Raw genomic sequence first — 13,451 nt, 5'->3', positions numbered from 1 at the left:
CCAATGTCAGAGCCTGTGATGAAATATTTTTAATAATATTGGACATAATTTTAGGGAGGGTCAAAGGATGAAATACGGTGATCATTAAGTACAGATTGTCCTTTTGCCTCAAATTCATCTTCTCAAATCTTTCATGGATCAGCATAAAAAGGAGAACTTTAGTTCACTTAGCCCAGATTACTCCGGCACACACAGACAGGCTAACTATGAGCACCCAAATCAAAGGTGAAAGCCCAATGAGACACATTCTGGAGCTTGAGGATTACATATCCAAGCCCCACAAGAGTCTGCAACTAGTTTATAAAATAATACAAGGCCTTCCATCACTGTTTCAATTTGATGTGTTTCTGTTTAATTAGAGGCGGAGAACTCTTCAGGTGTACCTCTTTGTAAGAGAGCATGTGGTTCCATGCAGATTTCTGCCTCAGTGCTGCCTCAGAGGTAGGAGAGTCAAGAGGCTGAATGAGTAAGATGTGGCTCAGTCAGGAAAATAATACTGCTGGGCTGCTACCAGGTTGTGAAAAAAACACTAGTTATAGAAATGCAGAATCGCCAATATCCTCCCAACACACACATAGACTAGTTTCAATTATGATGGTATACAGGTGCTTTCCTCATGTTTCTATCCTTGTGCAACACATTCTCACTCCCAACAGGTCAAATACGGACGCTTGATCAGTGACCATGTAAGCTTAAAACTACGACGTTCTAGGTACCCCTCTAGCATTAGTGTCAGGGACGGCGTGTCAGTGTCCACTTGTTACATGCATATTGTCTTTTCAAAATAAACTTCCATCTTCACAGGAAGTTAGGTTGAGGCACCAAAACCCCTTAATTAGGTGAAAGAAAAGAGCCTGGTTGATGTTAACTTGACTGACTAACGACTCACGCCACCTCAGAGTGGTTCAGGACTCAAATGACTATAGCGAGTGACAAACGAGTCACGTGACTGACAACAATAACCAGTGTCGTGACTGAGCGCTCGAGTGACGAATGACTGACGTGACAAAGTAGTGAAGTTTCCTTTTAGTTTCGCACATGACACAAACAGCTGATTCCTGGACAAAAGTCCTGTGTTTCTTTGACCCATACCTGTGTGGAAAATCTCGCTTTGCAGTTTTTCTGACCGACTAATAATGACGCCGGTATTTCACGATTTGGGAGTTTAACCAGGTTGACTTGTGAAGATAAGAAGGCAGACATACAGAGTGCTCAGGGGTAAAAATAGAAGCAAGGGAGGGTCCATCCATCACTGTGACTGTCTGAAGGGCCGGATCGATTGTGTGTGTGTGTGTGTGCTCGTGTGTGTGCTTGTTATTTGATGCACTCCACTACCTCAGAAAGAAGAGTTCAAATGCGAGTCAAACTGTGATGGGACTTTTTAAACATGGACACACGCTCACGCACACCTACACGAAACGCGCATGATACACACACAGGTAACCATTAAGCTTAAGGAGATAAATGCCAATGCTGTCAGAAAGAAATTGACCTCTAAGGCCAGTAAACACACACACAACAGCACGTCCATAGATACACAGCAGCCATCTCTCTGTCTAGCATAAAGGTTAGATGACTCAACTGCATCGCTGAGAATGTGTGTGTGCATACGGGATTGTGTGTGTCTATGCTCATGTGTTCAGCCCAACCGGCCTCTTTATGTGTATCAGCCCCCATGATAATCACCACACAGTGCATAATTAATTATTTTCCTCTATTTCCATTAGAGGCTTTCTCTCTCTTCCCGCTGCTGCTCTGATCGGTGTAATAGCTTTCTTTGCTTCCTGCTCTGTCTCTTCCTATTTGTAAGTGTGATGAATGACCTGCTGGTTACCTAAGAATCTATTAACCTTGCAGAATACCAATTGGCCATTAGGGATGAATTGGTTCAAGGCCGACACTTGAGGTTTGGGAAAATCTCAGTGTTTTAGATGAGCAAACACAGATTCAACCAATGTAGACCAACATGCACGTGTATGCACACACACAAAGACGCTAGGTTTCTCCAATTAATGGCACAGTCTGGGAACAGAACTTTAATATACAACCATGAACGAACTGAACCTTTGCTGGGGATCTTTTGTGTGAACTTGTGAGTGTAAGTGTTTGTGTGTGAAGGCACACATTGGTGTGTGTGTGTGTGTGTGTGTGTGTATAAAGGTCATGCCTCTCATCTCTAAGTAAGCCTCGGTGAGAAGCACCGAGTGGCAGCACTCATCAATATTAACTAATGCCCTTCCTTTCATCCACATCATAAATCCATGGAAACAAACACACACAAGGGTTTGGGGACGAGTTTTTGTTGTGTGTATGTGTGTGTGTGTCGTTCCAGTTTGTGGCAGTGGAGGAGAGGGATAAGTAAATCAAAACAAGAAAAGGTACAGTAGGTGACAGATGGGAAGATGTAGGTGTAGTGATTGTTTCGGCAGCTGATGTGTCTATTTGAGTTCAAATAAAACCACTACGCACACATCACAGCTGTTGTCCCACACCAAACGCCACTTAACAGCTAGTGAGTAATGAGATGGAGCAATGACAGACAAAGGTGGGTGTGCGAGAGAGTCACAGAGAGAGAAAGGGAGGAAGGAAATACTGTAAGCGGGGTGAAAACAAAAGATAAATGGTGAGCATGACTCAAGGAAAGGTGAGAAATATATCAGGGATCATGTTTGTGTTTGTGATTATGCACGAGTGCATGCTTGTGCTTATAAGCGTAAAAAAAAAGCAAAGTAGGAGGAAGGAAAGAGAAGAGAAGAAAGACTGCAAATGGAAATCCTTTGATCAGAACATGAAAACAACAGCAGCTAAGCCAACAGAGGGAAGAACAACAAAAAGACGTCACAGACAATTACCGCGAACACAGCTCCATCTAGCAGAAACACCCCTGTGTTTGCTTAGGCGATGGGTAACACTTAAAATCCGCTGTCATCTCTTCTCATGCTTTTCATCTTCCAAACGCCAGAGATTGAAAAACAAACACAGAGAAAACAGACATTTCCTTCTGTATCAGCTATCATGCCCAGTGGGAAAATAGAGGTCTTAATGAAACACATTAGACAGACCGAGGCAGCTCTTACGGTGTGTGTGTGTGTGTGTGTGTGTGTGTGTGTGTGTGTGTGTGTATACAAGTGGGTAGGTGTGGGTCAGCGTGTGGGTTAAAGCACAGTCTGCCTTTTATCCCAGTGAAGTCAGATTACCTTGAAGGAACATGGCGATTCATTGAGACACACATGGTCCATTATTCCCTGTGCATTACTACTGAGGCTTAAACAAACAAGCAAGACAAAACAATGCTAAATTCATGGAGACAAAAAACCTTCCATCCTTCCGATTATGTTTCCCATCTGACCGCTGAAAGGTTTTTCTGAGTGTTATTGTAATATCACTTGGCTGAATCAGACAAAACACTGCAGCATGTTGTGGGAGGATTTTACTCAACCAGCTTCAGGCTCGCTAGTCTGTAAAACCTGCAACAAGACTGTCTCACTCTGTCTCATCTTGCCTCAAGGAACTGCAGACCCACAACAAATTATTTCATTAACGGTGCAGGTTTAGTACGAGTATGATTCCCTAACTGCTGTTTCATTGGCTTTTTGTTCATCCTTATAACTAAAACCGTTTGTGCGCCAAATGTCGGATCTGAATTTCATCAGTGCTTTACATCCCAAACATTTTGTGATGTTATTGGTCTTTAAAAAACGGACAACATTAACATTTTAGTACCATATAGCTGCCTCTGTTGGCTTTACCACATAGTTTAAAGTTGTATAGCAAGTCCTTTTAAAAATCTAGTCCCAGTATACACACCCAGCTGTCAGCATTGCTTTGAAATCCTCATTGGCATGTGACGTCTCAACGCCCATTCATGTTGATATTATGAGACTGAACAACTTGGACACACTGTAATGTTCTTGGTTCTTCAAAATAGAGTTTGTCATAATTGTTGAGTTTAATGTTGCCTGTGCACCCATAGCCTTCAGCACTATCTTTGGAAGAAAGAACATTTACTGCTGTTAAAAAACCCTCTCACTATTGCTAGTGCAGTGAGATGTCAGCTTTACTTCACCGCGGTAGACTCTTTAATGAGAGAAGTGAGACATATTGAGAAAATGTCTGTTTTATTGTGCCACTAAATTAAATCAGATTACCTGGAGCAAATGTGCGGATTTATTGCGGCATTGTCTAATGGCATTGCTTGCTGTTTGGTCATTACTGCTGACGCTAGACTAAAATGATGCAACAAACTGATTCTTCAGGGAGCGCTTACAGCGACCCACATATGACTTAAACTCAGCATTAGGAACTAAATAGTAACAAGCAGTTAAATTGCAGTGTTATTACTAACTGGTGACAAACTAAATAACGCTCTACTAAAGGTACCTATGAATCCCTTATTGCCATGCTATTAGCATTGAACCCCATAATGTGTCTTGAAGCCAGGAAAAGCATTTAGAGCGCTGTCAGAGTCATCCAACTCTTTCAGTATGCCAGTAACATGAATAAACGAAGGCTTGCTGCATTATAAATCTCCTTGTCCTGCCAGGGTTTCACTCTGTTTCCCCTAGTGTGGCCATTAAGAAGACATATAACCATGTAAAAATTAACCAATAAAGATGATGGTTCAGTGTCATCATTGAGAGTCTCAAATCATCTACAAGACGACCGAGCCATTTAATGAAAGAAGGTGAGCAAGGCAAAAGGCACAGAGAATCGCTGTATGTGAGGAAGGGGGAAATATACGGACATGGTGGCAAATCAATGTGTATATGTGTCGGAGAGAGAAAGACTGTAAACCATTGTATTTGTGCTTGTGTGTGTAGGTGGGTGGTGCTGAGTTGTAGCAGTGTGTACCAGGAATATATTCAATCAAAGCTCCAAGCCTGGGCACGTAGGGTGAATGTGAAACACTGATGAACTCTTTGAAATGGTGTGTGCGTGCGTGTGTGTGTGTGTATACATACGCGCTCTTTATGTACACTAATGTATTAACACCCTTTCAATAACAACTTCATCACCGCAGATGCGGCCATTTTCTTGTCAACTTGGGAATACAGACTGAAGGGTGTGTTTCCACTCGGCATCTTTAATGAACAGGAAGGTGCTAAGAGACGCTGAAAATAAGCCCGGAAAAAAACGATGGCAATACGAGCTGTTGAACTGATTGGTCAGTTTGTGAAGAAAAACTGAAAAGTCAAGCTGGGTGGAAGTTTTAGAGTTACACTTGCAATAACTGTCAAGCTATTGAAAATCGAACATCGTTTGGCTTTACAAATTACTCTAATAATGTCAGTCTAAAAAGTAGGACATTTCTTAAGAAAGATTTATCGTGGAGCCAAGGGATTAATGGGAGTCCTGCTGTTCATTCCTTATCATAGGTTTTTAGTCATGAATCATTTATAGTCATCAGATTCACCAGTATGTAGCACCTCCAAGTACATTTGGGGGTACATTTTCACATTTTGCGGTGAGCACGTTTGCATTGGAGATGGTTGTGTTAGATACTGTATGTGTAAAAAAACAACAGCTCTGTCATCTTTCATCAACTTTCATAATGTTGTCTTTGCTATGAACAGCCTCTACCGGCATCAGAAACTTGCAGGAGGAAACACAAGAAGTCCAAGCTGACCAATCACAGACCTGGCTTGCGGTCCCAATGCGGTATCTCCCGGTAGCCGCCGTAGACCTGATAGCAAGTTAAAGTCCTGTGCTTTGCCTGTTAATGGTGAAACTAACCTTACACTTTGATGATACACACCAACGTTTGCAGATGAAATGTATAAACCACCCTGACTGACTCACACACTGATTAGCCACCAAATCACACTTTATCAACAATGTCTTGTTACGTCCCAGTTTTTGCTCCTGAATAGTGTGAAGATCACAGATGCATTGTGCCAACAGTCAACATGTGTGCCGAGGTTACATTGAGGTGAAGTGTTACTATTTCACAAGAATATGTTATATTAATATAAATACAGTGATTGATGATATGAAGACAGATGGGGACTTTTGTCATGGTGTAGTGCAGGCTTAACTACTGTTCTTAATGCAAATGCCTTCTCATCTCTGAATTAATTAATTTTGTCCTTAACTACGTACAACAGAGGGACAAAACATGACTGACAGCTGGAGAACAGTTTGACTCAGTCGCGCTGCAAAGATAATCAGGTGCCGCCTGCACGTTAATGCAATCTGTGGCCATCAATAATACATTAACAGTATTGATTTGTAAATGATTCTCTATAAGAGCAATCTATATTAATTCTAGATGACGAATGAGGTTATGCATGACCGCAAACAATCAACCACCCAAACCACCACACCACACATCATAATCACTATCACTACTGCTGTACAGTAGGTACAGAATACAATGGAATACAATCATTTATCATTTGTCTTAATTTTGGACAGGGAACTAGTTAAAATAGAAGTATTACCCCACGTATCGAGAATCACATTTACCGCCGTGGCAGCAAATCATTGTGTCTCTGAGCTCTGGCAGACAAACCAGGCATAACCACCTCTTTGTTACAAATCCTTTCCTCTCCATTTCTTTCTCCTTTGTCCCTAATTCACCTTATCACTTTCTGTCTATCTTCATCACGCTCTGTCTCAGCTGCTTTTTTTTCTCAGCACACACACACACACACACACACACAGTCACGCTCATATGTGCCCATGCAACTCATTGACACACAGGTTTTCACACAGAGCAGAAATATCCCCACACACACACACACACACACACACACACACACACACACACACACACACACACACACACACACACACACACACACACACACACACACACACACACACACACACATTCCCAGTGGCTTGATTGACAGCAGAAGGGGATATATGAATGTGTGACGCTGGGACAATAAACTAGGTTGTATTCCTCGGGGAATATGGAAAACGATGGGGACCAGGGCTTTTTATGATCCGTTCACGCTTCCTGAATACTAGAATAGAGAGGAACCAGCCAAGGTCAGAGGCAGAATTCCCCATTCTAATTCGGAGCATTGCTCACCACCCGGAGCAAGAATCAGGGATTAATTTAGAGATCAATTCACCACGCTTGTGGAGAGGGGAGAGAAACGGCAAAACGTGACGTTAGAATAGAGGAGATGAGAAAAGGAGAGAGAATCCGAGGAGATGGGGAGACAAGGGGGGAAAGTAACAGAGAGGAGAAGGCAAGTGGGCAAGAAAGAGAGGCAGAGATAGGGACAGGCAGAGAGGAGGTTACATGTAGCCTGCGGAGAGCAGACGGTTCACATATAAGAGCTTCATTTTGCCAAGAACTCCTCGTCGTATGACCCATTGCCTCCATAAGTCAGAGTGTGTGTGTGTGTGTGTGTGTATTTACTCAAACAGGAATTATTTCTTTTTTTCAGCTATAGATAAATACATATTTGGTGTATTAGTGAATACCAGCGAGTATTCACAGCACCGGACAGTGTATGTGGGAGTGACTCAAAAATGACATTAAACCTGTTCATGGCAATGAAGGAACAGCCAGTGCATCAGCGTGAACTTCGTTGTAACTAAACCACTGGCAGGTCATTCGGGTGGATAAGTGGATGTAGTAGAATTAGTGGGAGCACAAAGAGAGAGCAAGATTCCCAGCACACACTGTAACGTATCTCAGTCAGTCTGGCTTCAGTGCTTTTTCTGTACATTCAGAGCTATTGTGCCCAACCTTTTCCATTAGCACACCTCTTTACTCATCACTTATGAAATTCATACAACTCCCCGTACATTATAAGAATGCCACCTGACGAGCATTCAATATGTACCTTCCCACTCAGTCTGCTAAACAGTGAACAGAAATAGATGCAGCATGTTGTGGGTTGGAGGTAGTAGATGGACTATTCATTTTCCAATCATTGTAGGTTGCATTAACTAGATTGCTCATTCATGTGAGGCTGCAATGCAGCTGGGACAGGAGGCTAAGCAACTTGGAAATTGCATTACACGGTTTTGGTGAAGTTAAATCCTGCATTAATACTTTGCATGTACATAAATTGTGAAAATGTATTTTACTCATGCTTAACACAACGCTAGATGATATTCAAGATCGTTCAGACTTTCAAGCACTCCTTTGAGAAACATTTTTTTGTCATTTTCAATTGCATGGTTTGACAATGGAGCAGCTTTCATTTACAATCTGGAGATTTTTAAGAAATCTTGTTAAACACAATGATATAACATCACAAGGAGAAGAACTTTATTGTTGTATTATACTGTATTGATTTTTGTTCGCCCTGCCTAGTTAACAGCCCCAGTGGTCGTTTTGTTAAAGTTTGATGAGATAAGGAGGTGAACCATTACAGCACAATCACATGAAACTCTCCTTAAAATAAGATGCACGTATATGATATCATACCTGAGAGGGAAATGTAGTCTCTAAGGACAGAGCAAAAGGCAGCAACAGAAACTGATAATAGTACTTTCATATTATTTTACTTTTCTCTTTAATAAACATAATTACCACACACTGCTCAGCCCCACGACTCTAACTTTTAATTTTGTGTGGAAATAACTAAACTAAACGTATGCCATTGTTCAAAGTAACCTTTGTACCCTTTCATGCACTGACATGGCAATATCTTACCAGGAGCAACAGAATTACACAAAGGCTATCCTTTAGAGATTTGTTGGCATCTTAAAAGGGCAAACAACTCACAAGCACAAACAGAAGGATACCGAACAACATTGAAGGCATTTAGATCAGTGTGGTATAAACAAGTGTCACTCAGCAGATGTCAGAAAGCAAATAATCAAACTTCTTAAGTAATGCAAATACACGCAGAGAGCCACAGCAAAGCTCCACTGCTCTAAGAAAGAAGCCAGAGTAAGCAAATCCATCATGTAAGGACATCTCACAGTCCTGGCAAACAATAACAATGATTATGCCAATAATCTTCATTTGTGATGAATAAACATAATCAAATCAGTTCCGGTAAATTGCAATGCCTGGACAAGTGGTAGTTCCAGAGGCCAGTCAGATTGAAGGAATGAAGTAAAAACAAAACAAAGGACATCTATATATGGGGGAAAAAGACGACAGTTATTGAGAGTAAATAAATGCTACAGGTGCAGAGATGAGCAGAAAATCCACAAAGCAAAAGTGTGGGATGACCAGCTGTTGAACGTCAAATATACACAATTTCAACTGAACATGGTGTTTTTACAAAAACATTTCCAGCATTGTCATGTTTGTTTGATCTTATTTGACGTCTAAACACACAAATGTTCATCGTAAAATATGACAAAGGCATGTCCAAATTGTAATATTCAAGGCACACATACAGTGCAGACAGTTGTACAATGCAGAGCACTTCTGAACTGTTGGCTGCCCACATAGCCTTGTTAACACTAGCAAACAACACAAACTGTCTCTTGCGTGATTCCAGCACAAGAGGAAGTGTAAGAGATTACTCGACTCACAGAGTGGATGAACTGGTGAAAGATTAGCTGTAATCGTTCAAAAGGACACAAGTACCAACTGTTCCCTTCGGTTCTAAACACAAAGGACCCATTTTCACCACTGGCTGCAACTGTTCCGAGACTAATTTCATAGCTGTAACATGCTGTAATTGTGATGGGTAATATTACCTTTTCTGCAGATGGGATTGGTAGTGCAACGTGGAAATAGATGTGACAAACATAAATAGGAGCAAAAGTATGATTTATAAAAGTGTATTGGCCATAATTGTTGGCTATAGTAACCACCGACATTGCCTCAAAATGCCTTGCAGTCAGAACGTTTGGTATTTAGGATTATTAAAATGTACTTAGTGTCTAAACTCAACATTTCAAAGTTGCAAATTGTTTAGCAACTGTTGTAGAAAAGCCAGTTTTCAAACTATGTCAACCATAAACTACTCGTCCAATGAAGTTGCAGTGTGATCCTTAACAACACAAGTTCCTAATTAAACCAATTTCCATCCAATAGCATGGTGAGGAGAGAGACTGAACAACGGACAGTCAGAGAGAGATGGAGGCAAAGAGTATTTGTTTCGGTCTCATTTTCAGTCAAATACTTACATGCATTGGTGACGGCGAAGCTGTTGGCGGTCTCTATGTTGTCGACGTGTGGGACCAGGTTAAAGGGAGCTTCCGTAGCATTGGGGCTGGTGTTATGAAGGAAGATGGCTAATCGAAACCCTGTATACTCCTGATCCGTATTCCTAATGAACAACCCACCTGGAGAGAGGGACACAGAGGCAGGGCAAAGAGGAGATGAACACGTTGGTGTGGAAAGGAAGTCAGTCATTGCAGGGTAGAGAGGGGTCATGTGGGAGTGTGGTCACAGAGGTACAGAGACAGGAGGAAGGAGAGTAATGTGGGGAAAGAAAATAAGGAAGAGGAGGGCAGAGAAAACAGAGAGGAGAGAGATCTTCATTAGCTTTGTTAGAAAAGGTAATTTGTCTTGCAGCCGATCCTCACTCACTCACACACTTAAACATGAATTCAGACACACACATGTACCCACACAGCACATTTCATTGATGAAATCAGAGAACGGCAGAGAGGGAGAGATGAGAGGAGAAGAAAAGAGAGACAACTAAGCCGACAGGAAGGCAGTCAAAGAGATAATGAGTTGGACAGGGCATAAAGGAAAACAGAGGAGGAAAGCCAGATCCGACAGTGTCAGCTAAATAAAGGAGGAGCATGGAGCATGCAAAGATAAATGGAGAGGGAGGTGAGTGCTAAGAGTGAGTTGGCCTTCAAAAATGAGAGTATCCCTCCATATGGCCCATCTGATAAAATGAGAATCAGAGGGGAGAGAGGAGATGATAATAAACAGTGAAGCTGACAGTATTAAGTCCCAAAAAAATATAGACACAGAGTTGATCGGAAGAAGAACATGTGAAAATGTGTGGGAAAGAGAGATATAGCGAGAAGTAGTATCTATGTAAAGATAGGCATCACGTCTTCTGCTTGAAATTGAGAAAACTACTAATATAAGGGTCACGTGATCCTTTCAGAGGATAACCTGAGACTGATGAATGATAGTCATCTTTTTTTTCTATAGAACTTGTCATTTTGTTATATTGCTATGGACATGGATTTGATACGATAATCCTATAAATTAGTTCTACATTGCTTCACACGGTGTGTTGAACTGAACTGAAATAAACTGATGTGACTTAAGTTTAACTGAATCAGATTCAACTCAACTGAATTGGATTACACAGGCAGACTGTGAAGCCTTGACATTTTATCGGGAGACAGAGAAAGAGGGAGGGAGGGAAAGAGGGAGGGAGGAAAGATGAGTAGTCGGGAGGAAGAGCATATTGAGCGAAGCAATCGTCACTACATAATATGTTACTTATGTGTGTGTGTGTGTGTGTGTGTGCCAGTGTCTCGTTCAATGTTTGTATTATCTTCTCTTTTTCTTTGTCATTATGTCCCGCAGTAGATCAGTAACCACAGCAAGACACAAAACACACACATGCATACACAGAGACAACACATCTTCGCATTAATAGAATAATTAATTCGATTTATTCTACGTTAAACTCTCCATCAAGTGAATTATCCAAGGGACCAAAAAAAAGGTTTATGTTTTAGGGCAGGAGTCAACCTTAGAGCGCACACACGTTCATACACACACCTACTACTGGAGTAGATATGTCCCAACATGACACGTTATTGCACCACTTTCTCCAAGAAACTCATCTGCGTCCGTCTCTCTTACACACACACGCAAAAAGAAACTGTCTGTGCTTCCACCGACATTACACTTGTGTGCAATGCAGAGATATGCAAATGACTCCTCAAGTGACGTGCTGGAGAGCCGAGTGAATGATCATGTATGTATATTGGAGTGTTTAAGGAGGACCGTCAGTGGGAGGGAAGGAAAGAGTGCATGTGTGCTTCTGCACGGTCACATAAGCTTTATATGCATGTCCATGCGTGCCTGTTCTCTTTGTGTGCACATGTGTTCATACCTGCATAAAAAGTGTTGTATGCTGTACATGTATGTGAATGCATATTTGCAGCTGTGTGCACAGCATACAGCATGTGTGCATTTTTAAGGCATGTGCATACTGTACAGGTGCACAGGCATGCTTGACAACCTGTGCAAATATGTGTGTGTTTCTGTGTGTGTGTGTGCCAAGCAGAAAATATTTAGCGTATTAAGTTTATTGGCAGCTATAGGGAGACAGAGTCAATGAGCCGAATCTCATTATAGGACCTCCCAGCTGCCCCCCACGAGGAGTGATGCAGTGCATGCATTGTCACACACATGCCTGTACGTGTGTGTTTGTGTAAGAGAGACAGACGCTGCATGCATGTTTGGTCCCACTCAGCAAACCAAAGACAATTCAGATTTAGTTAACTTTATCTCTGATCTATACGACAGGTTGAAAGACAGGCTTCCTCTGCACTGACAGGAGGGTAACTGGAAAAGGGCAGACAGAGAGACAGAGAGAAAGAAAGAGAGAGAGAGAGAGAGAGAGAATACTGCAGTGTCCTAACCAGACTGAAGGGAATAAAGCTCCCTGAAACATTCAGCCCAGAGCAACCTTTAAAACACAAGCAAATTCCATAAAAGAGTGAAAGTGTGCATTTATAAACCATATGAGTCTCAGTAGAGAAAAGACACACCAATCTCCCCTTAACCCCAAAACATCATGGCTAAAAGACAAGTAGAAAAAGATGCACAGGAAGAAAATGTGTTTCTATACTTGTATGTTCTTGTTCCATCATTCCTGCGTAAATGTCTTGAGTTTTACATTGATTTTGTGGTGCACCCCCCCTTTCCTTGGTGACTGCTGTCCGCTAGAATCCACTAATAATCAGTGTAGGGGCTCAGATCTGAGTGCCCGTGCGTAAATTCAGTAATCCTCCAACTCACCTATCTGCACTGAGCTGGGGAAAGCCCCCGCCGCCAGCCCCCAAAGGGCGGAATACACCCCGAGAAAGTGCCAAGACAAAATAATAATCCTCATGTTTCTTTCCTTCAATCCCTTCAGAAACTGTTGAGAGACATCGGGAGAGAGAGTGGGGGATAGATGCGAGAGTGTGAGAGAGAAAGAGAGAGAGAGAAAAGGCGTCAGGAAAGAAAAGGAGAAAATAAAAAAGATGTGAGAGAGTTTTTTCCCCCCGTTTTGTCCAGCAGTATTCCTATTCCATGGTGGGCTCGTTCGTTTCTTTCCATGCAGTGTCCGCTCAGAGGAGAGCTGTGTGTCCGGCGCACATGTAGGCTGCAGACGGGGAGATGGAAAGAGTGGGGAAACTCGCTAGAATGATTGGCAAGCTGGGAGAACAGCCTGCATGGAAGAACTGGACATGCGCGCCCCGTCTCTCTCTCTCTCTCTCTCTCTCTCTCTCTCTCTCTCTCTCTCTCTCTCTCTCTCTCTCTCTCTCTCTATCTCTCTCTCTCTCTCTCTCTCTCTCTCTCTCTCTCTCTCTCTCTCTCTCTCTCT

The 13,451-nt window shown here is 42.1% G+C and overlaps 1 protein-coding gene across 1 annotated transcript in view; it reads right to left on the bottom strand.

Annotated features, from left to right (window-relative positions):
* Positions 1-13,451, bottom strand: part of gria4a (glutamate receptor, ionotropic, AMPA 4a) — a gene marked incomplete at its 5' end in the record, with an annotated part of 105,760 nt that overhangs the window by 75,430 nt on the left and 16,879 nt on the right. The window contains one exon of the mRNA XM_076100563.1: positions 10,060-10,218. Within this exon, the coding sequence (XP_075956678.1) occupies positions 10,060-10,218 (159 nt within the window). The remainder of the gene's footprint in view (positions 1-10,059; positions 10,219-13,451) is intronic.

The sequence above is a fragment of the Anarhichas minor genome, unplaced genomic scaffold (genome assembly GCF_050575085.1).
Source record: "Anarhichas minor isolate MPS153535 unplaced genomic scaffold, ASM5057508v1 ptg000026l, whole genome shotgun sequence".
Classification (NCBI taxonomy): domain Eukaryota; kingdom Metazoa; phylum Chordata; class Actinopteri; order Perciformes; family Anarhichadidae; genus Anarhichas; species Anarhichas minor.
This window is presented reverse-complemented; position numbering and strand designations above follow the sequence as displayed.